This window comes from Urocampus carinirostris, chromosome 14 (genome assembly GCF_059441175.1).
Source record: "Urocampus carinirostris isolate Australia breed hairy pipefish chromosome 14, RoL_Ucar_1.0, whole genome shotgun sequence".
In the NCBI taxonomy this organism is placed as follows: Eukaryota; Metazoa; Chordata; class Actinopteri; order Syngnathiformes; family Syngnathidae; genus Urocampus; species Urocampus carinirostris.
Genome location: NC_142362.1, coordinates 19,273,588 through 19,301,418, shown reverse-complemented (window position 1 = coordinate 19,301,418; position 27,831 = coordinate 19,273,588). Strand labels below are relative to the sequence as shown.

The 27,831-nt window shown below is 43.9% G+C and overlaps 1 protein-coding gene across 4 annotated transcripts in view; it reads left to right on the top strand.

Moving 5' to 3' along the window:
- LOC148352888 (ecto-NOX disulfide-thiol exchanger 1-like) overlaps window positions 1-27,831 on the top strand; it is a 39,903-nt gene extending 12,072 nt beyond the window's left edge. For 3 of the 4 annotated variants that reach the window (XM_088353213.1, XM_088353212.1, XM_088353214.1), the window contains exons 2-13: window positions 7,391-7,453; window positions 7,539-7,658; window positions 14,116-14,202; window positions 14,264-14,470; window positions 15,775-16,020; window positions 18,476-18,688; window positions 19,758-19,864; window positions 19,984-20,086; window positions 20,145-20,200; window positions 22,171-22,372; window positions 22,444-22,529; window positions 25,365-27,831. In XM_088353213.1, coding sequence (XP_088209339.1) covers window positions 7,423-7,453; window positions 7,539-7,658; window positions 14,116-14,202; window positions 14,264-14,470; window positions 15,775-16,020; window positions 18,476-18,688; window positions 19,758-19,864; window positions 19,984-20,086; window positions 20,145-20,200; window positions 22,171-22,372; window positions 22,444-22,529; window positions 25,365-25,496 — 1,590 coding nt within the window. In that variant the 5' untranslated portion in view covers window positions 7,391-7,422 and the 3' untranslated portion in view covers window positions 25,497-27,831. Of the gene's footprint in view, window positions 1-7,214; window positions 7,236-7,390; window positions 7,454-7,538; window positions 7,659-14,115; window positions 14,203-14,263; window positions 14,471-15,774; window positions 16,021-18,475; window positions 18,689-19,757; window positions 19,865-19,983; window positions 20,087-20,144; window positions 20,201-22,170; window positions 22,373-22,443; window positions 22,530-25,364 lie in introns of those variants that run through there. The other variant, XM_088353215.1, reaches the window with a different exon arrangement.

Here is a 27,831-nt window from a genome sequence, read left to right as displayed (position 1 = left end):
TGAAGGCATCCGCACCATTTTCATATAGAGGACAAAAGTGCCCTAGTGATTTTTGCCCTTCCCAATTTGACGTGTGTCAAACCTACTGTTTCTTCTTAAAATACTTGTGGCACAGCAGCTGAATGACTTCATGTCAGAAAATAATATTTTTGAATTTATGCTGTGAGGATTCAGGGCTAATCACTCTACTGAGACAGCCCTGGTTAAGGTAACCAATGATTTTCTACTGCCAATGGACTCCAGCGCTTCATCACTGTTGCTACTTCTGGATCTCAGTGCTGTCTTTGACACTGTAGACCAGGGGTCGGCAACCTATGGCACGCGTGCCAGCAGTGGCACGCGAGGGGTACAACTATTTGTACACAAATAGCATTTATTTGATGTACTATAATAGCCGTGTGTAATGTATTTTATTGTGAATGAAACCCTGGTTGCATTGGATCCCGCGGTGTAAACAAATCGTTTATTTATTTATTTATTTTCCATTTAAAATCGGACTTCCCTGCCTATACTGTTTGCAAAGTAAGACACACTTTAAACCCATTATGTTTTTTTGACTTTTGGGGTCCAACTACAGAGGAATACCTCCACTTTCTGATGTGTTATTGAATAGGTGTTCGACAAATCTAGTTTGTTTTATTACTACTATTATTAATATTAATAATAGTAATATTATGAGAAACATTCTGAAGCCCTTCAAAATCACTGTGCTGACATATTCATGTCACAGAAGGTTACCCTAGAAGTCACAAGTCTATATTCCAAACAGGGTCAATTAAAGCAGGGGAGTCAGATTTGGGCAGGTAAAACACTGATCTGGAACTTTGACAAATGTAATATCACCCAGAATGACTCGGTCACTAACTAAGGTGTCACATCTGACCCTAATCTGTAATTCCAAAAAGTCAAGTCACCTTTAGCACAAAATGTCTCTAAGGACTGCACAGGTTACAATTACACCATCCCCTGATATTAAACCAACATATGAGCAAGGAAAAACTCAAAACCTCAGCAAGAGGAAAATCAAAAAACCTTGAGAAAGGGCATTCCCCCTTCCAGGATGAACAGGGTGCAATACATTTAGGATTGGGTAACCGTACACAAAACATAGTGACCATCAATAAACAAAAAAAAAAAAGGTAAGGTGTTGAAATTGGTCCAGAAAGTGCATGACAGCAACAACACCTCAAGCTTGTAAAATAGTCCAAAAAGTCTATGACAGCAACAACGAAGCTTCCCATCTCTGCCATCTGTTCGATGCAGGCGTTGAAATGCTTCAGGTCCAAACGCTGGTTTGCTGACTCAATTTAAATCGTCCTTCTCCCCCATATCACCACCATCCAGGCACGTTAAGAATATTACTAGAACTGTTTTTTTCTATCTTCACAACATTGCAAAAATGTGTCATATGCTGTCCCAGTCTGATGCTGAGATTATAATTCCTGTTTTTGTTACCTCCCTTCTCGTTTACTGTAATGTGTTAGTCTCTAGTCTAGCATCAAAAACCTTCCAGCTGGTACAAAATTTTGAACGAGGCTTTTAAACTTATAAAAGAAAGTTTGATCACATTAGCCTGATTTTGGCTGACCTGTATTGGCTCCCTGTCAGTTTAAGATTTTATGGTTCTGTTAATATATTACAAATTTTTGCATGATTAGCCCCTTCATATCTTTCAGATTTACTTTCCCCCTATGTTCCGGTTCGGAGCCTTGGCTCGAAAAAACTGGTCTACTCGTGATCCCATGAGCTAAGAAGAAATCCGCACTAATGAAAGCCTTTTCCATTCCGGCCTCGGTGCTGTGGAATGCTCTGCCCTCTGAGATTTGATCGGTAAACTCAGTGGAAGTGTTTAAAGCTTAAAGCACATTTATATTGAACAGCTTATGAATGCTTTTGACCTCAGGACATTGTCATCAGTATATTCTGTTATTATCTTTAGTTCATGTGGTTAATGTCTGTGTATTGTCTGTTGATGGTCATCCTGGAAGGGGGGTTACCTTATGTGCCGCTGCTTCTCAAACTTCTTCATTTACCTCATGTCGAGGTTTTGAGTTTTTCCTTGCACTCATGTAGGTATTAGATCAGCGGATGGTTTAATAATAGTCTGTAGTCTGTGCCGCCCATTGAAACTTTATTGTGATCAAGGGCGTCTCAAATAAACATGACTCAACTTGACTTGGGTACAATTCCTGTCCCTGACCGCTAGGCTTAGCAAGTTTTCGGCTGGAAACCCGGCAGGAAGATTCCAAACCTGAGGACAGCAAGTCTAAAGCGGCCTAAATGCTTTTCAAGAGTGCTAAATAATTGATGAGGGTGTGGACGCTGTTGCTTCCTCTGAACTCACATTGGCTCCTCTCTGTCTTCCTGCTGCCAATCAGAGTCTAACTCCTGCCCCTGATGCCCAGTTTAGCAAGTTTTCTTGTAGAAACCTTAAAAGAGGATCCCAATGGCCAATTGAAGACAGCAAGCCTAACCCGCCCTAAATCTTATATTTTTTTTTCCTTTTCTGTCTTTTTGAACAAAATGCATACACACTTCCATAGACATATTGCACTGCAATGTTGCATAACATTATAACCAAAATGTACAAACAATCCAAATGACAAGAAAATATAAATTAAAAAAATGCCATGGGCAACACAGATACATAAAATAGCAAAATGCTTCCAAAATAATATCCGTTTTAATGGCTTTCTTTTTGAGAGAAACACAAAATGTATTGTTTTACTTTACATTTAGATTTTTCTGACCGTAGATTTGCTCTTGTGAATGTGAAATTAAGCTATAATGATAATAAGATTAACAATAAAGCTTCTTTTGGCTTTAATTTATATATTCCAAACACAATATCCTTCCAAAATAGTTTGACACCATTGCCAATCTTATCAACTAAAATATTGCAGATTTCAGACCAGGATTTTTTCACCAAGATGCAGTGCCCAAAAAAATGCATTACAGTTTCTGGAACAACATCTAGTTTTACCAATCATATCTTTATTAAACCTTTTCACAATGTACACTTTAAAGGGGTAGGTCCTATGAATTATTTTAAACGAAATTTCTCGCACTTTGTTTTGTAACAATTAGCAACCTTTTTAAGCATTAAATAACTGAGGAGTCGCTTGACCTTGATGTGTCCTCTAAGCTTTAATTGGCTCCCCCCCCCTCCTCCTCCTCCTCAGGCCAATCTGTGTGCCTCCAAAAATGAGGCTAGTGCGTGTTAGTTAGATTTACATTGCAGTGGCGGTGAGCGCTAGCGCGTAACTGATGCTAACACGCCGCGACAGGAACAGCGGCGCGCCGCTTCCGCCCATCATCTGGCTAGCCCGTCACAATCCGCCGCGCTAGTGTGCTGGCGTGTGAGTGCTGTCACTTTGCATTTATGTCTTGCTAGCGTCCTGTTAGAGATATGCTGTTCTAGCACGTTTCTGTACGACTGGGGGCCAAATCCAAAAGTAACGGGATAATGGTGGAGGAGATTAACTCAGAGGAGCCAGCTGAGGTGGCTTGGGCATCTGATCTGGATGCTTCCTGGACATTTCTCTGGTGAAATGTTCTGAGCAAGTCCCACTGGCTCTGTGGTCGACCCGAGACACACCAAAGAGACGTCTAGAGACAAGCCCAGGATCTTGTCAAGTGAGCTGTACAAAGTGACTGGGGATAGGAAAGTGTTAAAGGTGTGTCCTGCCGTCAAGAGACCTCAGGGATGACCCAAGACACTCTGGAGAAACTATTTCTCTGGGTTGGCCTGGAACGCCTGAGGAACTCATCTGTTAAGCTTGACGAAGTGGCTGTGGATGGCGAGGTCTTGACCACTCTGATAATAATAATAATAATAATAATTTCCTTTGTATTGTCATTCTTTGTAACAATGTACACAGAACGAAATGTCGATACACCTGACCCGTTGTAGCGAGTCGATGCGTGATGCTCCTGTCCCTGTGATCCCAAAACCTTTCAAGTGTTCTGGGTATGTCCAACAATGAAGAAGGGAATGACCCAGGACATGCTTAAATAATTATGTCTCGAGGGTAGAGGTAAGATTTTGGGTCTGGGCGTAAAATGCCAATCAGACTTCTCTCTCTCTCTCTCTCTCTCTCTCTCTCTCTCTCTCTCTCTCCCTCTCTCTCTCTCTCTCTCTCTCTCTCTCGCCGTTTTTATTATTATTATTATATTTTTCTTCGTGGAGAATCTACACAGCATGTACTCACTCATACTCAGATAATTATTTCGATAAAGAAAAAGCTTACTAAACCTTCAGTTTAACTCCAAATAGCTGAATCAAAAAAAAATGTTCCTCCTCGGTATTGGGGTAAAAGACGCGCGGATTCCTCTTTCCACCTCCCTCACATCAGACGTCATCTCCGCTTCTTGCCAATAGCTTACAAGCTTCACAAACTTTCCTTCTGCATTTTGGCCAAATCTTTCACTATTAGCAACTTGTAATCTGGAGAATATTATTTTGCCATTTCGTTCAGTTTCACTTTCACTTTTGTTCGCCCCCCCTGTCGCCCAAATGCGCACTTCGGCGCCTATCTTTTCATTTTGGCGCTGCGTTTGATTTGAGGGACTCAAGCCCAATTAAACCCCAAGCTTCGTAGTTCAGCCAAAACTCACAGTTCGGCGCTGAAGTATGCACTGCGGGAGAAAGGCTTGAGAAAAACAAAGCTTTAGGTTTATTTCGGGCTCGTTTAAAAAAATCAAGTTGGGGCGGGTTCGGGTTTATATACCTGCAACTCGGTTCTGGTCGGGATGAGTTTTTTAGGCCCGATCCCTCCTCTACTCTAGCGTGGCTTGGAAAAGCCTCTGGATCTCATCAAACGAGCATAACGAAGTGACTTGGGATCAATAGGTATTCCAGGCATATCCAACCAGCAGGACATCCAGGATCCAGGACATGCTGGATAACTTATGTCCCTAGGCTGGCCTGGAAAACTTTGGCATTTTCTTGGATGAGCTGGAAGAAGTGGACAAAGTGGCTGGGGCTATGGAGGGATGGACTTCCTGGGTGAGGTGTTCTGGACAGGTCCCACCCACCCCGTGGTTGACCCAGGACATAATGGAGAGAGTACCTCTGTAGGCTGGCCTGGGATCTCGTCAGATAAACTGGGCGAAGTGGCTGGGGTTATGAAAGTATTCCAGGCATGACCGAACAACAGGACACTGCAGTAATGATCTAGGACAAACTGGAGAAACTATATCTTTAGGCTGGCCTAGAACACCTCATGCTACTGTTAAATGGGTTGGAGGAAGTGGCTAGGGATGTCTGGACTTCTCTGATTAAGCTGCTGGCCCCACCACCCCAAAATTTTCAAGTATATCAGGGTCTCATTCACAAGGTCATCCAGGCGAAACTCAGATGAGCCTTTTGAGGTGGCGGTTATCAGCATACCACCCTGGTGAGGTGTTCTGGGAATGACCCACTGGCTTTGCGGTTGACCCATGACATGTTGGAGTAGCATCTCTAGGGTGGCCTGGAACACCTCGGGATCCCATCAGATGGGGTAATCAAAGTGGCTAGGGATGTCTGTATTTCCCAGCTGCTCCCCTCGCCAACCCAGTACCCTGCATGTGGGAATGTTTAAATATTTAGAGTATTGTTAATAACCGAGGGAAGGATGGAGCAGGAGATCATCTTGGAGGAACTTGGAGGAGCCATTTGAGGAGGTTCAGGCATGTTAAATGAATGCCTCTTTTTTGAGGTATTCTGGTCATTTCCCACCGGCAGGAGGGGGATACCCAGGATACACTGGAGATACAATGCATTTAGGCCGGCTTAGTAACACCCCAGGATTTTGTCAAATGAGCTGGACGAAGTGGCCAGGCATTAGGCGGACCCAACCCTAAGTAAGCGCAGTAAGTTGGGTAGATTAATTGTTTTCAAGTATTAACTGCCACGGATGACAAAAGGCATCAGTGTGGTTCTTTTTTTTATATTGCTCAGATATGTGGTCCAGTTGCCTGCGTGGAAAGGTGTTCTGGGCATGTCCTGCTGGCATGAGGCCCAAGAGCTTGCCTGGAAAAGCTAAAGAGAAGTGTCAAAACTGGCCTGGGTTTTGTCGGATTAGCTGGTTAAAGAGGCTGGGGATTCCAGAACATTCTGCTGAGAAGCAATACCAGACTAAGTGGAAATAGTCTAACAAAACGAGAAGATAAGCCAGGGTGCTGAAGGTCGAAGTAACGAGGGAGTGCCTGCAAGCTAACTAGCGACATGCTATGTCTCACGCGAGTGTTAATTGCTGTTCCTTAGTTGCAGCCCAGGCCCAGAGGGGGGTACTTTCCAGAACTCCTCTGGCTGTTTTCATCACTCGAGTCCACTCCTTCCTGTTTTAGTCAAGACAGTGATAGCTGTTAGCCGTTAGCCGCCGACACTAATGACCTGCCGTAGGGGAAACGACTCACCCTAATTGCTGACCAATCACACGGTTGCTTGCACACCAAGTCACATTTGCGCTTCCTAAACCGCAAAGTGTGTGTGAGAAATCGCCATATAACGTGGGAGAAAAAAAAAATTCTAGTTAGCTTGTACACTTGCTCGCCCAGATAAAAACATTCAAATAAGAAAATATTGTTATATGTAGTATATGTGCGCATGTTAAATAACATGACAAATAAATGCATATTGAAAGGAAAACGAAATTCAAGTGACTCGAGCTAGTATAGTTGAGTGGTTGGTGGATGCAGAGGGGGACAAGATGGTGGAATGAATTTCAAGGGATTTTAAAACTTTTACTTTCGAGGAATTCTCACCTCCTTGTTTCAAACGCCTCCTTATTTTTAACAATTGTCCCAATCGCTAATTGCGGCCATACAATTTAGCGAGGGTAGCCAGTTTTGTGTGATCTTTATAGTTTTTGATCATTAGAAGCTTTCATTCCGTTGCCATAGTTATCACGTTTTTGCTTTTCTCTCTTGCATCACTGCAAGCCTTGGGACCCATAGCCAATGCATATAGTAAAAACCCGCACATAAAATTCTGAACTGAATGATGAAAGAAAGGCATTGGAGTATTAGGAGTTCAGCCAATGACATTTTGACATGTGCATGACACCGTGACGCAAACCAATAACAGACCAGCTTTTTATATAAGGTCAACCAATAACGGAAAGGCATCTTTGGAATTTTGTTACTCATCATAGTTTTAATTGTATACATTGTTTTTGATGTAGTATACGGTACTGGAGAAAATGCCACAAAGAGAGGCTGAAATAAACCATTGGATTCCACGCCGTAAGGTGGGGACGCCGTATCCCAGGGGACTATTGTGTTTTCCGCGTGTCCGGTCAAGTTGGTGGCCATTTTGAAAAGGGTTGCCATTTCGGAATTTCAAATCATGCTTTATCTTCTGCTTATCAAAAAGAATCAAAGTTTTTCTTCTTCTCTGATTTAGCGTCCGATGTTTAGAGCTTCCCGTACGAGGCGATGACATCACACGGGAGCCACCTGGCCGCAGGTACTTCAGAAGAAATTTTAGATTTGTGTGCGCTATTATTTTTAATATAATTTGCACTACCTACAATCTGTGTGACTCCATGCAGCAGCAGCAGCCAATGGTGTGGCCCCGCCCCCTGTATGGACCCCTCCAATGGGCGTGGCATCCGTGTTGCCGCAGAAACCACCCACAACCAACTTCCTGTCTATTGTGGCCCCTTCATCCGGTAGGCGTTTGATTGACAGCTGTCACTCAGCCAAACGTTGATTGTGAGCAGCTGGCGCTAGCAGTGCTATTAGCGCTAGCGACGCTCATGAATATTCACGACAGTAAACGAATTTTTCTGAGATGTTTTCGTCGTCCTTGTAATCAACACCGGGGAAAACATGTCGCGCTTCACTCTGCTAACCGCACCGCTAACAAGGCCGTCAAAGGCGCTAATTGGAAAAGAAGTCCCCCACCTTTTTTCATGACTTTTTTTCCCCTAAAACTACTTTCCTGAGCAACATCAAAACATGAATAAAGCCTCATGACTTTTCCTTTTTTGGGGTAGCACAACATCTGAGCAACTCTAACGAGGATATCAAAGGCGCTAATTGGACAGGAAGGCAGGCCCCTCCTTTTTACATTATTCTTCTTATTTATTTATTTCATTTGTTAATGCTACTTATTTATTCAGGTTGTTAAATGTAAATACCTGAGCTATTTCCAACATCAATTCATCAAAAAAGTGACTTTTCCATTTTAGGTCGAGCCTAGCTTCTCAGTTGCAGTGACAACCCCGTCAAAGGCATTAATCAGACAGTGAGGCGGTGCCCACCTTCTCTAATTATCATTATTACTTTTGCTAAAAAAAAGTCATTCCTGAGCTACTGTATTCTCAAAACATGAAGAGGCTCCATGTCTTAGCCGTTTTTGGAGATAGCGCCATGCCTCAGTGCCGCTAACAAGGCTTATAAAGATGCTAACTGGACTGGAAGGCTGTCCCAGCCTTTTGTAATTCTTCTTTGTTTTCTAGTGTTACCTGTGCTTAATATTTTTATGTATTCTATTATGCTAAAATATACAATCCTGAAGTATTCCCATTATCAAAACATGACATTAAACAGAGACGGGACTTTTCTGTTTTTGCAATTGTTTTCGGGGTAGCGTGGCATCTCAGCGCCGCTAACAAGGCTGTCAAAGACGCTAACTGGACCGGAAGGCTGGCCCATCTTTTTCTAATTGTTCTTTGTTTTCTAAAATTACATTCCTGTGCTATCCCCAGCATCAAAACATTAAAATAAAAATGTGCCTTTTCCATATTTGGGGTAGCAAAGTGTCTTAGCGCAGGTCATCAAAGGCGCTAATTGGACAGAAAGGCTGGTCCTGCCTTTTCTAAAATATACTTTCCTAAATTTAATCCATGATCTATTCCTAACATAGAAAAATAAAGTGACTTTTTCAGGTGACTGTGCCGCTAGCGAGGCCGTCAAATGTGTGAATTAAATTGAAACAAATATTCTTATTGTGTTTCCTAAAATTACATTTCCGAGCTATCGAAACATGACATTAAAAAAGCATGGCAACAGTGTTGCCACCGCAACTTCTTGTCCGCAGCGGCCCCTTCATCTGGTAGACGTTTGATTGACAGCTGTTAGTCAGCATGACTTTGATCGTGAGAAGCTAGCGGTACAAGCGACGTGATCCACTCATGAATATTCATGGCAGTAAACCAGCTTTTCTGGGATATTTTTGTCATCCTCATAATCAACGTCAACACCGGGGAAAACGTGTCGCGCCTCACTCGGCTAAATGCGCCCCTAACGAGGCTATCAAAAGCGCTAATTGGACAAGAAGGCCCGCCCCTGGCATTTCTAATTCTTTTTTCCCCCTAAAATCACAATCCGGGGCTATTCCTAACATCAAAGCATTAATGAAGCAACATTACTTTTCAGTGTTTTAGAGGCAGCGCCACCAACGGGGCCGTCAAAGGCGCTTTTCTGATTATTATTTATACAGACGCTGCCCTACTAACGGACTATCGTAAGTTGAATTTGTTCGTAAGTTGCTTCAGTGCTATATTTTGTATGGGATGTATGTTTAAAGTTCATATCAGTATGTTTAAGGCTTGTATAAGTAACCTTTATTGTTTTGTACTAAAAAAGATTTCATAAAATAAAATGCTCTATAAAGAAAAATAAAGTTAAGTTTAACTTACTCTTGGAAGATGAGCTTCAAGAGTTAGGCGACTTCCTCCGCTGTGGTAGAAAGTGGCCAAAAAAAAGCGATCCAACAACTTTCTCAACCGCATCAAGCTTTCTTATTTATATAATAATAATAATTATTATAATTTCCTTGTATTGTCATTCTGTGTAACAATGTACACAAAACGAAATGTCAATTGCACCGGACCCGTTGTAGCGAGCCAATGCAGCCGCAGCCAACAGAGGGCGCCGCCGACCACTTTTTAAGTCTTAGGAATGACTCGGCCGGGGCGCGAACCACCGACCTCCCAGTCTCAAAGCGGGCGCCTTACCATCTAGGCTACTGAGCTGGTTTCACTTTCATTTCAAAAGAAACGACTCCCCTCTTCTTTACACTTTACACCAACCATATTGAATGGATGCACGAGATATTAAACAATAAAAATGGCAGAGTTCTTAGCGCGCTAGAAATACAGTACACGTAGTATGTTTACTCACAAACTCGGAAGTAGAAGACGAATTTCTTCTTCGGGGTGGATGCTGGGTGACCTCTCACAGTGCCACACGCCGGTAGCGGCGGAAAGAGACTACAGTATTGTACTGTACTCGGAAAAAGATGCACACGATACAAAATCGTACTTACAGCAATGTCCGAATATTTTTCGACATCCCGAAAAAAATGTTCGTATCTACCGTTTTTCTCGAACGTTCGTAAGTAGGGGAGCGTCTGTTTAAGTATTTTTTTGTTCTGCTAAAATTTACATTCTGAGCTCTGCCCAACATCAAAACATGACATCAAAATGATACATGACTTTTCCATTTTTTGGGGCAGCTTGCAGGGCGTTTTGCGCTGCTAATGAAGCTGTCAATGGTGCTGATTGGCCAGGAAGACCCGCCCCAGCCATCTAATTCTAATTTGTTTTCTAAAAATGACATTCCTCTAAACATCACAACGCAAAAAAGGCATCATGACTTTTCTGTTTTTGGGGGAGACCAATGTCCTGAAGCCGCTAACGAAGCAGTCAAAGGTGCTAATTGGACAGAAAGGCCAGCCCAAGGGTTTTCTAATTATTCTTTGTTTTCTAAGGTTACATTCTGAGCTATTCCCAGCATCAAAACATTCAAATGAAAACGTTTCGTTTTAGCAAAGTGTCTCAGTGGTGCTAACGTGGCCATCAAAGGCGCTAATAGGACAGAAAGAAAATTTAAAATGACATTTCTTAGCTATTCTCAAGATCAAAACATTAAAAATAAAGCACAGGACTCTTCTGTTTTTATTGTACTGCACCGGTAACAAGGCCATCAAAGGCACTTATTGGACAGGAAGGGTGGCCCTACCGTTTCTAATTATTTTTTTCCCTAAAACTGCATTTCTAAGTTGTCAAAAAAAGCAAAGTGACATTTCTGTTTTTTGACTACCCGCTGCCATTGAGGTCATCAAAGGTAGAGGTGGACTGATTAACGGGCAGGCCGATTATCGGAAACCAATATAATTATTGTGTGGCTTTGGGAGAGAACAGAGTAATAACACACTTGTGTGAAAGTGAAAGATTAGTCATGTTGTGTTGAAATTCTAAATTCATTGCTGCAAAAGGTTTCAGAGTGCTATTCAAGTTGGGTTTTTTTGTATTTAGAACATCCATCCATCCATCCATTATCTGCACTGCTTATTCTCATAAGGGTCGCGGAGGTGCTGGAGCTCATCCCGGCTATCTTTAGACAGTAGGCAGGGGACACCTGGACTCCAATTTTCGACTGAATCCAATTTTCGAAAGTCTTAGAAAATAAGATTTGTATTTGTTCGGACTAAAAAGTGGGGCAGCACGGCGGCGCAGTGGTTAGCGCGTGTTCTGAGGTCGTAGGAACCTCCTGCGTGGGTTCAAATCCAGCTACCGGCCTTACTCTGCGGAGTTTGTATGTTCTCCCCGTGCTTGCGTGGGTTTCCTCCGGGCACTCCGGTTTCCTCCGGGCACTCCGGTTTCCTCCCACATTCCAAAGACATGCATTTCAGGTGAATTGGCCGGTCCAAATTGTCCCTAGGTGTGACTGAGCGAGTGAGTTGTCTGTCCCCGTGTTCCCTGCGATTGGCTGGCAACCAGTTCAGGGTGTCCCCTGCCCACTGCCCGGAGATGGCTGGGATGGGCTCCAGCCCCCCCGCGACCCTAGTAAGGATAAGCGGTACAGCTAATGAGATGAGATGAGATGAACTAAAAAGTAACATTTATAAAGTGTCTTTGACTTAAAATCGATGATGTACTGTAAATACCCTTTTTATTTTATTTTTCATGTCTAGAACTTTGGAGAGTGTTTTGCTTTTCAGAACGGAAGTTTTCAACTAGACCATAATGTAATTTTTTTTTTTGTCGACTTGGTCTTAAATTTGATTTCAAAGGCATTAAAAACGTCTTGAAAAGTCTTGAATTTAACCTTTAGCTGTAGGAAACATCTTACAGCAAATGAATACCGGCTCCAAATATGGGGTATCGGCCTCCTCTTGATACTAATAATCGGTATCGACCTTGAAAAACCTATACCAGTTGATCCTTAATCAAAGGTGCTAATTGGACGAGAAGGCTGGCCCCGTTTTTCTCCTTTCCCCCCATGAGCTATTCCCAACATGAAAACATAAAAAAGAGCGCAGCGACTTTCCTGTATTGGGAGCGTCTGTGCGCGATAATTGAGCTGTGGAGGTTATCGCCGGCAACATGTTGATGAACGGTCGCCCGTGTCGGGCGGCGACCGCTCGCTCGTCATCATTAGCGCTAGCGCAGAACCCGGCGCCCTTTTTTTCTGCAACTCGTTTATCTTCCTGCCGTCTGTTTCTCTTGTTTTTTGTTTTGGCTCTTTTTCTCCTCATGGAGGAGACATCCTGCCACATGGAGAAATAAATACAAATATTTGCAATACAGATACATTAATACCTTTATACCTAGATACATGACATACAATGCAATTTATTCATACATTTATGCATTTTTTATTTTATTTTGTCATTTATCTTGATATTTTTTCTTATGTATTTGTTAAATTCAAGTCCTTGAAGATTTCCCAAAGCGCTTTACAATGTGCTTGTCATGATTACCTATATGCTTCACCTGTGCCCGCTCCTTTGGCGCCAACTGCCTCGGACTCTGATTGGCTCCCTGTCACTATTTGAGCCCACATCTATGTGTCACCTGTTGTCAGTCCGTCTGCGAACCTCAGTTTACTCTATTCTAGGCAAGCTTTTCGACCCTGACTATCTCCTGTTTTTGCTCCAGACTGTTTCCGGGCTTCGACCCGTTTTTTGATCTTGACCACGTCTACTCTCCTCTCCTGGCTTTCGACTCGTTGCTGATCCCGATCACTTTTTTTGCTCTCCTGTCCTGGCTACTGACCTGTTTTTTTCCGTTCCCGACACCGCCATCGCTCGCCACGGAAGTGCCACTTCTGCGTTCAGAGCGACCTGCTTCCCGCGACCAACGATCACCGGATAATGTGTGCAATCCTTTTCTTTCTTCCTAATAAAACTGAGAGAAACGTACGCAAGTGGGTCCTGTCTACGTTCTGGTCCTGACAGTGCTTCACACGTACCCATTTGACACACCAATAGCGGCGTCAGCTATACAACGCTGATATCGGGGGTATCAGGGGTTCTTGCCCAAGGACACTCCGACATTAAATCCGGAGGACACTCTGACATTTTACTCGGAGGAGCCAGGAATCGAACCCCCAACGTCTCTGTCCCAAGCTTAACCTCCTGAGCTATTGCAGCCCTAAGAATCCTAAGCACTATAGATCCATTTACACAGGTAGTCATAACATAAGACTTACATCCTAAATCTACTAGCCTGCATTTCAAACCGGAGCTAAAAGACTCTCGGCGTGCACAATAATTTAATTTATGTTGTAAAATGACAAATCCAAACATTAAATTAGGATTTCCAATATTTTCAACTTCATTGTTGTGTATTTTGTGTTAATTTTGACATTATTTTGTCATGCATTTCGTCATTATTTGTCATGTACTTTGTCGTTTATATTGTTGTATATTTTGTCGCGTATTCTGTCATTTATTCATTTCGGTACTTGTTTTCTCATTCAATTTGTCGTGTATTTTGTCATTTATTCTGTCATGTATTTATTTTTGTATTCATTTTGACATGTAGTTTGTCATGTACTATGTCATTATTCTGTTCTTATTTCATTGTGTACCGGTTTATATATTGTTACGTGTATTTTGGCGTTATTTTGTTGTAGATTTTGTCACTTGTTTATTTCTGGTCATACATATGTCAACACACGACAAAATAAAAGAAAAAATAAATGCAAAGTGCATAAAAATATGAATGAATTGCATTTATGTTCTATATTTTGTTAGTATGTGATTTATTTATGTGTTAATTTCTTTCTATGGCATATATTTGTCGTTATTTATTTCTCCTTTTATTTATACGTATGGCAGGATAGCTCCAATATTTTTCCTTGCTGCCATTTTTTTATTTATTTTTTCCACAGAATCAGTACTTGCGCCCACATCTGTGACGCCGACTGGCAAAGAGATCATACGTCACAACGGTTGCACACTCTTCCCACAAAATCCAAGTAAGGCTTTAAAATCTACCGATGGCTATTTCCGTCATCTAGATCATTTTTTCTTCACTAGGCCTGCCCCCACCGTCCACCCGACCTCGGCCCCCCGGCTGCAAGACGGTTTTCGTGGGCGGTCTCCCGGAAAACGCAGATGAGGACGTCATCCGGGAGGTCTTCGGTCCCTTGGGTGACATTGTGGCCCTGCGCAAGTCCAAGAAGAATTTCTGCCACATCCGATTCAGTGAAGAGTTCATGGTGGACCGGGCGCTACGACTCTCAGGTGAGGTACCGGGCTGGGACCGGAGTGCAAAGTTCAGGCCACATAAAAACTGGTATTGGTGAAGTGGCTTGGGCATCCAGTCGGGTTCAGGAAGCCACCCTTTAATCCTTGAAGTACTTTTATGAGACACAAACAAAGTGCCTACTCCAGACCAGAAGAACGCTGCTATTTCCTTGGTGGCTCAAGCCTTCGGTCCGGGTGCCTCCCTTAATTACTGTACCTTCAAGTCCCTGCTGCCAACCACATCCCGCCCCCAGATTTTGACAAGCCCTGAGTGCAAAATGTACCCTGGAAGGAAGTTGTCATTGCTGAGGTGGTTTGGGTTTCTGAATCAGTCTTTGATGCCTCGCTGGAGTGTTTTCAAAAACTTTTATGAGCCACAAACTGAGCGTTGAATCCAGACTGAAAGATAGCTGATACTGTTGGGCGATGCTGAGGGGGCTTGGACTCTGGTCGAGATGCTTCCCTGGAATGTCTTCAAATACTTTAGTGAGACACACTGATTGCAAATTAGAAGAATACTGATACTGCTCCGTTCGCAGAATCTAGACCAGAAGAAAGCAGCTATTGATGATGCAGTTCGAACATCTGGTTTGGACCAAGACATCTTCCTGGTGCGCCTCCAAGTCCTTTTATGAGGCACAAACTATGTGCAAATTCCAGAAGAAAAGAAAGCTGCCACTGCTGAGGTGGCTCAGGCATCTTGTCCAGTGTCTTTACGTACTCAAGTGAGTAACATACTGACTCCAGATTAGAAAAAGGCTGATACTGCTGAGTTGGTTTGCACATCTGATTCAATCCAGGACGATTCTGAGGAGAGCCTTCAAGTGCAAAATGCAGACTGGAAGACAGCCGGTATTGCTGAGGGGACTCAGGCCTCCGGTTTGGTCCAATAAACAGCCTTCAAGCGCTTTTGTAAGACACAAATCCAAAAGAATGCTAATACTGCAGAGGTGGCTCAGGCATCTGGTTTAGTCCTATGAGCTTACGTGCAATGCTTTCAAGTACTTTAGAGAGACGCGGAATGAGAATACAGATAGGAAAAAAGCTGCTATTGATGATGTGGCTTGAAACCAGATCCAATTGCCTCCCCGGGAGGCGTGTTTTGGCCGTGTTCCTCTAGCAGGAGACCCTGAGGCCAACTTAGGACACGCTGGAGAGACTAAGTTCCCTAGCTGCCCTGGGAACATCTGCTAGAAGAGATAGACAGAGTGGCTAGGTACAGGAGGGTCTGGGGTCTCCTTCTGCCCCCACAATCCAACCACAGCTGGTGTATAACAGTTGTTCTCGTTTTTTTTCATCAGGCTTTCGCCTTTGTCTCACCGCCGGCTCAGACAAGAAGGACTCTGGGAAGATCCACGTGGACTTTGCTCAGGCCCGAGACGACCTCTATGAGTGGGAGTGCAAACAAAGGCTGCTGGAACTGGAACGGGAACGGCACAACGGTGAAAGAGCGGCGCCAATGCAGGCCCTCTTAACCTGGACCACCTCGCCCTCCACGCCAGACTTCTCTGAGCTCGAAGTGGCTGCCCTGGCCGAGCGCCTGAAAGGTAAGGCGTTCCTGGTTCTGCTGGACCTAAGACCAGTTTAAAAAAAAAAAAAAAACAAATCTGCCAAATACATCTTTTCTTACCAGTTGAGTGTGCCATCCTCCGATGGGTTTTGGGTGGTCTCATAACTAAGCCAATTTTTCAGGCAGTTTGTGTGGTTAGAGACTCTAAGGTTCTCAAGACTTGAGACTCAAGGCTCCTTGAAAATAAAACTGTCAGACTTCGCTGCTGGTGCTATTGATTCTCCTGATTTGGAAGCTGCTCTGGTAGAAAAATGACGTGCACTCATGGCAAGGGGTTGAACAGTCTCTCCTGGCTTCGCTTTGGCGACACAAAATATTCTGGAGTTCACAAGGTTTGAAGCACCTGACAGTGAGCAGCCTCTCCGGGTTTCGGTTTGGCGGCACACAAAAGCTTCTGGAGTTTAGAAGGTCTTAAATCACCTGACAGTGACCAGCCTCTCCTGTCCTTACTCTAGCAGCACCAGAAAGCTTCCAGTGTTGAGAAGGTGCATAGGCACCTGACAGTGTGTATTCTTTACTGACTTTATTTCACAGCAAAAAAAAAGCTATGGAGTTTAGAAAGTGCCAAAGCAACTGACAGTGAACATCCTAACCTGCCTGAAGTTTGGCAACGCACAATATATTCTGGCAACGTGCACAAATCGCGATGGGTTGAGAAGGCGCCAAAACAGCTGACTGTGAGCATAACCTTCCGGTTCCGCTATGGCAGAACACAAAATATTCTTTCAATTGTGCCTGGTCGTGTAGTGTTTTGTGCACCGACTTGTAACTCGGCGCTAATCTGAGACGGGGAAGCTTTTGATGGGGAGGTGCTAGCGCTAACTGTCGCTAAAGGCTTCTAAAGGCTCCCTAATGCCGTAGCGCGCCTTCGCCTGGCTGCGCCGATTGTCATTGAAATGAGAGCGCGACAGGCGATAAATCGAGTGCCGCAGCCCGCCAAGGGACTATTTCTACGTTGAGGCGGATAAGGTGCTACGGGCTGCGATACTATGCAGAGAAGCATAAGAAAAAAACGGCTGCTTCTATTCAAACAATGACTTGCAGTTTATAATATGTCCTTTGGATGTCGCCAAAGTACTCATCATGATTGCTTTAGGCTGAGAACCCCCGTAAAAACAAAATTTGCATTGCACTCATGGCCAACATTTATCAAGATATTAAATTTAATGCAATGAAACACTTTTTTTTAATGCAAATGATCAAGTTTAATACTTAAAAAAGGATATTATTTTGCAAATAAGTTTTATTTGCCCATTAATATATTTATTTGTACTATATATTTTGGGATGTTTCAAAACCAGTTTGAGGAAATGGTCCCATTATAAACAAATACACAATGAAACACAACTACTGCAGAAAAATGTAAACGAGAAAAAATCATTGGCTCATGTTGTCTACTTTCTTTGTGTTTTGCTGATGTATATGTCAAGAACCTGAACAGGAGGAGGACCCAGATGCGTAACGTTTCGCACACAATTTTCATTTTACGGGAAATGGGGCAGTCATGCACGTTAACACAAACGCCAGTGATTTGGCGATTGCTGAGCGGAAGAAGTAAAGCAGATGTCTGGAACAACAGGAATCCAGAGGCCGACGAGATCGATACCAGTTAACACGAGCAGATACCAGACAGATGGGGTCAGTAACAGACAGGAAGGGACAGACAGGATAGATATCAGATTCAGGAGACTGGAGACAGATATCAGACAGGACGAGACTGACGAGATCGATACCAGACACATGAGACTGGAGTACGATACACACAGGACGAGATAGACGGGGACGATACCCGATACCGGAGATTTTAGCAAGGTAACAAACAGGGCGAGACAGACGAGATCGATACCAGACACTGGAGACTGGAGTCCGATAACAAGCAGGACGAGATAGACGGGAACAATACCAGACAGGATACATAAGCAGGGAACCGGACAGAGTCAAAACACACGTCTTGCGGGTGCAGAGGTTCGTTGACGGACCGACAAAGGGTGAGTGAGAGCACTGAGCTTAAATAGGAGGGAAGCCAATCAGTCAACGAGCCGCAGCTGGCCCCAAACGGGCGGGGCCAATTGGCAACTGTGACAGTATGAGATTTGAAACTCTATCATTTACAAAAAATTCAATACATCGATCAGCATTTTTTTTTCTTCTTATTTCCTTCTTATTTTTTTAAACCAAAGCAGCTCGCCACTTAAAAAGTTTGCTGAATTCCGGTCTACATTATTATGATTATGATTCTGAATTGATTTTGAGCAGGAAAATTTCAAGGATATGTTAGTTGTACAAAAAAAGATGGCTTTCGAATAGATTTGGCAAATTCAACTCCAACTGTTTCAATTGACCAATCCACCTGAATGGATTTAATTTCCTTCCCCGCCCTGCTCAATGTAGGGAAAAAAAAAATAGTATTTTTTGTTTATGTTTTTGTGCAGACAAGCATGACTTCAGCCGGGCGGCGTCGGTTCTTTTGGGCTGGCTGAACGGAGGCCAATTGGATGGGGCCGGAGTCAAGAAGATCTATGGGCTGATCCAATTGGCTGTGACGCACGCTCAACGTCTTCGCCAGGACGCCCAAAGACACACACGCGTCCTCCAAGAAGCCAGAAAACGATTCAGAAACGTCCTCAGAGACATCCTGCTGCAAAGTAAGCACACTGGTCGGTCCGTCTGTCCAGCGGTCCATTTTTCACTCTCCATCTGTTCATTGTCCCTTCAACCATTAGTAATCATCTGTCCATCCATTATTCGTCCAAATTTTTCATACATTCAACCGCGATCTTTTCATAATCTGTCCAGGTATCATTCATCCATCCGTCCATCATCAATCCAAATTTTCATTCCATCATCCTCCATCTTTTCATCATCCATCTGACCATCATTTGTCCATTCTTTATCGTTCCATCATCCACCCATCCGTCATCCATTCATCGTCCGTTTTATCATCACCCATCCAATTTTTTATCCCTCATCTTCTAATTTTCCTGCCATCATCCAACCATTCTTCATTATGCACTCGTTTATCCTCCATCTAGCCGTCAGATGTCCAAGCTAGTCAGCATCCATCCAATTTTTCATCCCTTCTTTCTCCCATCATGTCCTCTTTCTTCCAACCATCATCCATTAAATGTTTCATTCCTCCATCCTTCATCCATTTATCTCCATCTTAGCATCATCCGTCCATTCTTTATTCCCCATCCGTTCATCATCTACCCTGTCGTCCGTCCATTCGACCATTATTCATCCAATTTTTCACCCCTCCATCTAACATCCATTCATCATCCATCTCACCATCCTCCATTAAGTATTCCATCCTCCATTCATCTGACCATTCATTCTCCATTTTTTCGTTGTTCAGCCAGCCATTATCTATCAGTCCAACAATTACCCATCCCGCCATCCATTCACCCATCTGACCATCATCCACACAGTCATCATCTGTCTATCCGACTATTTGTCCAATTTTTCATTCTTCGTCCATCTGACCATCATCCGTTCAGTCTTCATTCTTCATTATTCCACTAGTCATCATCTGTCTGTCCAACCATCATCCATCCATTTTTTTATCTTTCCATTCACCCAACAAAGAAAGTCTTGAAATAGGGATCATCCGCCGGTAAGTGAACTTGACCTCAGGACAGGAAAGTCTGGGGGTGTCGGCTTGTTGACATCTCGCCCCCTCCCCGCCCACCTGCCCCTTCCCATCCCGTGTCCAAGTGGAGCAGGTATCGTCTGTGCTGGCGGCGTCTGTCCGGCAAAAGTCTCGAGAAAACTTCAGCAAAGCGCAACGCAAGAACTTGGACTTGTGGACATGGCAGTGCCAGGTAAGAGGAGGAGGAGGAAGGTCGTGAGGAAGGTCACCAAGATGGCGGCAATGAGCGAGACGAAAACGATGATGATTTTGATAAGGATGATGATGACAAAAGTGTGGCACTGCTGCCAGGTGGACAGCAAGGAAGTGGCGAACCTGGGACAGCGGGACGAAGACGAAGGAGACGAGGACGTTGAGGACGAGGTTCCTTTACAGAAGAAGAAGAAGTGTGATGGTGAGATGTGTGTTCGCGAGTGTGTTTTGATTCACGTTCTTACACAGGTGTGCCGCAGGTTCTTACAAAGAGGAGGCGGAGCCACAAAAACGGCCACTCCTACCCATTCAACAGGTGAGTGTGTGTCCTTGCAATACCCTTGAGATTTGAAAAAGTATCACTAAAAGAGCATCAATCAATTATTTTTTCTACTTTCATTTTTTTTTTTTATAAAAAAGTGAACACATTCTAAAAGTGTAAGGGCTAATTTTATTGTTTGATTATATATCTCATCTCATTAGCTGCACTGCTTATCCTCAGTAGGGTCGCGGGGGTGCTGGAGCCCATCCCAGCAATCATCGGGCAGTGGGCAGGGGACACCCTGAACTGGTTGCCAGCCAATCGCAGGGCACACAAGAACAGACAACTCGCTCGCTCATTCACACCTAGGGACAATTTGGACCGGCCAATCCACCTGAAATGCATGTCTTTGGAATGTGGGAGGAAACCGGAGTGCCCGGAGGAAACCCATGCAAGCACGGGGAGAATATACAAACTCCGCACAGGAAGCCTGGAGCTGGATTTGAACCCACGCAGGAGGTTCCCAAAACATGAACTGTGCCGCACATGCGCTAACCACTGCGCCGCCGTGCTGCCTATATATATATATATATATATATATTGTCACAAGCCAGGAACGGAGACAGGACCCAGTAGCGTTCGTTTTACTCAGTCTTTATTGAGAAAGAGGGCAGTGCTTGCTTCCACGATCCGATGATCATTGGTCACGGGCAGCTGATGGCAGGAACGCAGAAGTGGCACTTCCGTGTCGAGCGAGGGTAGTCGTAGACAGCGAGAAAACAGGTATTTGGCCGGGATGTAGGAGCAAAAGCAGTAACGAGTCCAGAAAAGAGGTCAGCAACAGGTATCAGGCAGGAAACGGGGCAAAACAAGTCGATGACCGGGATGAAGGGACAAAAGCAGAAATGGGTCCAGAAACAGGTCGGCAACAGGTATCAGACAGGAAAACAGGGCAGGATAGTGTCTGATAGTACAAAGCTTGCCTAGCTGAGAGCATAGGTTCGCAGAACGGTCTGACGCTGGTAACAGGGAGCCGGGGGGTTTAGAAAGTGGCAGGGAGCCAATCAGCGACCAGGGCCGTTGGCGCCAACGGGGCAGCCGCAGGTGCCCCAAATTACAAATCAGGACAGAACCCCCCCCTCCCCATCTCAAGGGACGGCTCCAGAAATCCCAAAAAACAGGAATGCCAAAACCACCGAGTGAGCCGCTGCCCCATCAATAATATCAGGGGGCAGCTCCAGGATTCCCCCCCAAAAAACCAGGAACACCAAAAAACAAAAGTAACCCCAAAAATCAGTACTCCTCGGAGTGGACCGATGCTCCATCGTCAGCGACAGGAGGCGTGGCAGAAGCAGGGTTCGGAGGAGACTGAGCTCGTACAAAAGTATTTAATAAAAAATCAAAAGTTATAATATTATTTTGCAATTTTTTGGGGATTTGTTCTCTTGACTTTTTATTTCATATTTACTACAAAGAAAACTGAAATATGATCCGATCACTGTCCTTCTTTTAATTTAGCCAATTATAAAGATTAGTTTTACTTCATTTTATTTCTCTGTTTTCAATATTGTTTTGTGTCAAAAGGTTTTTTAAAATATATAATATACAGAAAATGGGCGGCAAGGCAGTGCAGTGGATAGCGCGGGCGCGGCACAGTTCCAAAAACATGCGTGTCAGGTTAATTGGCCGGTCAAAATTGTCCCTAGGTGTGAATGAGCGAGTGAGTTGTCTGTCCCGTTGTGCCCTGCGCCTGGCTGGCAACCAGTTCAGGGTGTCCCCTGCCCACTGCCCGATGATTGCTGGGATGGGCTCCAGCACCCCCGCGACCCTACTGATGACAAGCGGTGTAGATAATGGATGGATGGATGGATAATATACAGAAAATGCACACCCAATAAAATGTTTTCTTTAAATCTTATTTTGTTCTTCAATCTTATTTCTTTTATTTCTACACATACTAACATATCAATGTCGCCTTATTTTGTCATCACCCGGTATTGCAGACGTTTATCCTTGTCTCACAGGTGTTACACCTACCAGGTGAGCTGGTGAGCCAGGAGGCGGAGTCACTGCTGGCCAACGGCCGAAGTCACCTCCTGGGGGCGGAGTTACCGCAAGACCTCCAAGAGAAGGCCAACAGTTTCTGTATGGATCAGGAGACCAGAGGAGGTGGAACTCTCAGAGGAGGTGGAGTCCTGGTGTCAGAGAAGGAGGCCCTGCTCCTGGGTGAGGAGGTGTGGCTATGCCAATGAGATAAGCTGTGTTGACATCAGAACTTTTTTTTGTGTTTCTTGAAGGCGTGATGTCGGCCTTCCTGCATGTTCACCCGCTGGGGGCCAATTTGGAGTACTTGTGCTCATACGTTCGCACCCTGGACTCGCAGGTAAAGTGCACGGTCAGGAGTGCAGGAATTTATATTTTTGTCGTATTTCCTTCGTAGTATTGTTACATTATTTTTATATTATCGTGCTTCTGTAATACATAAGTTGTTGTATTTTTGTAGTATTTATTTTTGTAATATTGCTGTGGTTGTATTTTTCTACCATATTATGGTAGCGGCAGTAGCTCAGGAAGTAGAGTGCTCGTCTTGGGATCAAGGGATCCCAGTTCGAATCCCGGCCCGTCCGTGTTACATGTCGAAGTGTCCTTGGGTAAGACACTGAACCCCTAATACCCCCAATAAGCAGGTTAGCGCCTTACATGGCGTAATGGCCGCTATTGGGAAATGTGGAGCACATTGTAAAGCGCTTTGGGAAGTAATTGACTTGAAAAGCGCTATATAAATGCAGATCATTTCATTTCATTTCATTATTACTGTAGTAGTATTTTTGTGGTATGTTAACAGTGTTTTTTTTCTTTTAAGTATTTTTATTGTAGACAAAGGCACCCAAAAATATATTTTTATCAGTAGTATTTTATTTACTTTACCATTAATGTTTGGCAGGTCCGATGAAAAAGCCTGACGGATCGCATGTGGCCCGCGGGCTGTAGTTTGCCCACCCCTGGTTTCAATGGTCCCGCCAGAGTCTCATTAACTTGTATCAATATATAATATGGTAATATTTTTAAACATATATAAATGAGAAGTTAATCAAAACAACTTTTAGATTTCTCATTATATTAATGATCGCAAACACCATGATGTGTATTTGTGGAATCTTGGCCAGTTAGCCCCGCTCCCCGTGCTTAGCGCACATTATTCGTCATTGACGAGGATCATGGTTTTCCACAGTTGAACATTTTTAAACTCTAGGCGACACAACGAAACGGTTTAGCGCCCAGCGTTCCACACCTCGTCGCACTGCCAGCGTTTTCAACAGAGCGTAAAAATGTGCCGCTGCTTTTGCAAGCAATTACAGACGCTCCCCTACTTACGACCATTCGATTTAATAAACGTAAGATACGAACATTTTGTTCAGGATCTTGAAAAATATCCGGACATATTGTATTGTGTGCACCTTTTACCGAGTAGAGGACAGTATTGTAGTGCTTCTTTCCACCGCTACCGCCGTGTGGCGCTGTGAGAGGTCACCCAGAATCCACCCCGAAAAAGAAATACGGCTTCCCCTTTCTAGTTCGTATGTAAACACACTACACTTTATCTCTAGCGCGCTAAGGACTTTGACATTTTTATTGTTTAATATCTCTTGCATCTATTCGATATGGTTGGTGTAAAGTGTGAAGAAGAAGCGTGCCGTTTCTTTTGAAATTAAAGTGGAATAAGAAAGCTTTATGCGGTTGAGAAAATGGTTGGATCACTTTTTTTTCGTCAACTTTTTACGCCTAACTCTTGAAGCTCATCTTCCAAAAGTAAGTTAAACTTAACTTATTTATCTTTACAGAGCACCGGATTTACTAAATGTTTATTTTTCAGTACAAAACAATACAAGTTACTTATATAAACCTTAAACATACAAAAAATAGCACTGAAGCAACTTACGAACAAATTAATCTTACGAACGATCGTCCGGAACCTACCTCGTTTGTAAGTAGGGCAGCGTCTGTAGAAACATTCAATCAGAGCAGGAAAAGGCTTTGGTCCACAAGCGGCGCCCCTGTTCGGCTGCGGCTACATCGGCTCTCTACAGTTTTTTACACTTCGGCCATAAAACCCAGTCTTCGACTCAGTTTTGACGGCGCACAAAGTCAACTTAAACTGCAGATTAATATACGATCGCAGTTTTTGTTGCTGTATATGCGATCATCCAGACATCAAGCGCTCGGTGCTACGACCACTCAGGAGTGTTTATTTAGCCACGGACTGCTATGTCAACAAGACCCAGCGGCCTACAAAGCAGCGAAGCAGAGTGGCAAGAGAGCGGTGTGACCAGAGGAGGAAGCGATGTTGTCGGGCTGGGCTAACCGCTAGGCTAAAGGCTAAACCCTTCAAAACGCCTCTCCCATCCATTTTCCTCTCCAACGTTCGCTCTCTGGACAATAAACTGGACCATTTACAAATGGAAGTAACATCGAACCGCGAGATGACGAACTGCTGCGCTAGAATTCTGACGAAGACATGGTTAATCTTATCTATCCCGGCTGACGCTCAAGGAAACTGTGCGGGTCAAATGTATCGACATTTCGTTCTTTATACACGTGTACACGAATGACAATAAAGTAAATCTGAATCCGAATCTAAAGCTTTGAAGATACTGTCAGAGCAGCAATCACAAAAGTAGCAGTACATATATTTATTAATGTATTTATTTTAAAACACCAACATGAGTATTACATGTAATTCAATTAAAACTCTTGGTCTGTTTACTTGTCTATACAATAACTTAAAATGGAACAGCATCAGCATCTGAGCAGCACTAGTTATTTTTAGTCTGATTAAATGACAGCAGCGTTTTTGCATACATCTCCTGTCTGGTTTATCATGCTTTGTGGGTGTGACTTGTTTTCTGTCTCATTACATTTCATAACTAGTTTATTTACAAAAGTATAATTCAAGAGATTACAAGGGTAGTCTGTAGCCTGTACAGCCCTTTTAGACTACTTGTGATTAAGGGCTATCCACATAAACATGACTTGACTTGACATTTGTCATAGATCAAGTTTTTTGATTTTGCTCCAAAAATGCTCCTGATCAATGCGTTTTAATATAAAATGTACAAAATTTTCCTCCGGGGTAGCATGCCCTCACACTCCTGCAGCGGTCCACCTGACTAAATTCTATGAGTAACAATGCCCCCCTGACATTTAACCTGTGTTACAGGTGACGTCGGCCCAGCTAGAGCGCCTCATGGTTCGCCTGCCGCGGATGTTCCGGCAGGAGCTGAGCGGCATAGGCGCCACCCTGGAGAAACGCTGGACGTTCTGCGGATTCCACAGCCTCCAGTCCGGATGAGGCGCCGCTGAAACCCGGACACATCAGAACAATGAGGCGCGCCCTGAGGCGTGGTGCCTTACTCCACGTAGACTGTTCCAGCTAGTAAGACCGGGCCAGAGTCTGGGTGACTCAAGAAACAGCAAAGGATAAAACCAGCAGCGGTGAACACCACCAGTCGTCTGTGGGGTGGCGGACATTGTGATTTCTGGGAATGTTGTCCACATGAACATGATTGGCGCCTTTGCGGAAAGCAATCTGTGATTTTGTGTTTTGGTACAATAAATATCTGTACTTAGGATGTCTAAATCAAGATCTCATACGAACGTCTAATAGAGTCTTGGGATCTTTTTTAGTAGAGTCCAAGAAAGACTATTGGAGTTTATAAGAATCTCTAATACTGGGATGGGTTCAAGTTGAGTCTGTAGGAGTCTTTGGCAACGCTAGTCCCTGAGAGACCGTTCCGAAGCAGGTGGGAGCGTAGGCCTGGAGTTCTGAACTTTTTTGATGGAGACTGGGGTGGATTTGCAGTTGAGAATACAGCAACAGTCTGTGGCCTTGTTTCCCTGAGGACCAAGTCCTGCCAGTTTTCCATTTATCTTCTGACATAACAGACCTGAATCAAACAGTTTGGTTTCTTGTCAAGATAACCTGCTGATAAGATCTTAGTTTGATTTGGATTTGCTAAACCAGAGGGGAATGCAAATCCGTGCTTGTTGAGTACTGAGGATCTGAAGATTTGCCACAATGACTTAAGTCAGAGACACTTCACTCTTTTTAAATCAAGCAAAGACTAATGAATTTGAAGTGGATTTCAGCATGTTACAGGACCAGTACAAGGTCCTTCCCTTATGTGGTTTTGAACTTCTTTAGATTTTGCTGACAGTTTAATGTGGTTTCACTGAAATAGGGGAGCATCTTCAGCGAGCAAGACGTTGGTCCTCAAGTACTGAAGTTGCCCAGACCTGACAGAAAGGACTTGGGTCCAAGATACTTCAATCTAGTTTGGTCAAGCAAAGACTAAAGACTTTGAGTCGATTTGAGTGTGTTACAAGTTGATATGAATAGCTTTCAATAAGTGGTTAAGCCTACAGTCTAGAGTTTTGAGAACTTGGGAGCCACTTGATAGTTTCATGTGGTTTTGCCTAACTAGGGGGGCACCTGAAGCAGACAAGATGGTGTTCCTCGAGTTCTAAGGATCTGAAGTCGCCCACTCTTGGAAAAAGCATTTAAGTCTAGTTGACCCCAAAGATTAGGGAATTTAGAGTCGATTTGAGTGTTTTAACAAGTTCTATTTGAAGAAATTCAAAGTTTTGGGAATTTCTCTGGAGCATGCTGATAGTTTGATGTGGTTTTGCTGAAATGGGGGAGCCTCGGAAGCGGGCAACACGGTAGTTCTCAAGGACTGAAGTCGCCCAACCCTGACTGAAAGGACTTGTGTCCAAGTCACTTGGGTCAAACAAAGACTAATGACTTTAAACTGGACTTGAGTGTGTTACCGGACAGTGTTCATGGAGTGCTGATGTCGCCCAGACCTGACAGAAAGGCCTTAAGTAGGTCTAGTTGGCTTAAGCAAAGACTCAGTGCATTGAAGGCTTTATTAGTGTTTTAGAAGTTTGATATGAAGACCTTCAATTGAGTGGATACGGCTACAGTCTAGCAGAGTCTTGAGAATGCAAAAGAGTCTTTGAAAATACCAGTCCCAGAGGACAAGGTCCTGCCGGTTATCCATTTCTCTTCTACAATAACGGACCTGAATCACACAATATGTTTTTTTCTCAGCAGACCCTGCCGATGAGGTCTTAGTTTGATGCGGATTTTCTGAACCACCGGGGCATCCAAAGCAGGTAAAACAGTGATTCTTGAGTATTGGGGATATTAAGACTATCCAGTCTTAAGGGAAAGGACTTAAGTCCAAGAAACTTTAGTCTAGTTGGGTCAAACAAAATTTAATGAATTTGAAGTGGATTTGAGCATGTCAAGGTTGCCATGGCGCCCAATTCGTCCCCGCCGTGTGGCGCCAGGTTCTGTCACGGTTGCCACGGCGCCCAATTGGCTCCGCCCATTGACACCAGCTGAAACGCGTTGACAAATTGCCGCTGGACTACTTAAACGCGGTCTTGCGAGTTGCCTGGTGTCAGAGCGTCTGCGAAACTTCTGCTAGACTCAGTTGTGATATGTCCAGTCCTGTGAATCTCCGTTTTTGCCTGTGTTTTGATCCTGTTTTATTTTCGCCCCGATCTGTTGGATTTTGACCACTCCTTAGTTCCGATTTCAATCTACTTCCGCGACCATCGATCCCCGGATCAAGTGTGCGCTCATTCTTCCTCTCCCCAATAAACTGTGAGTAACGTTA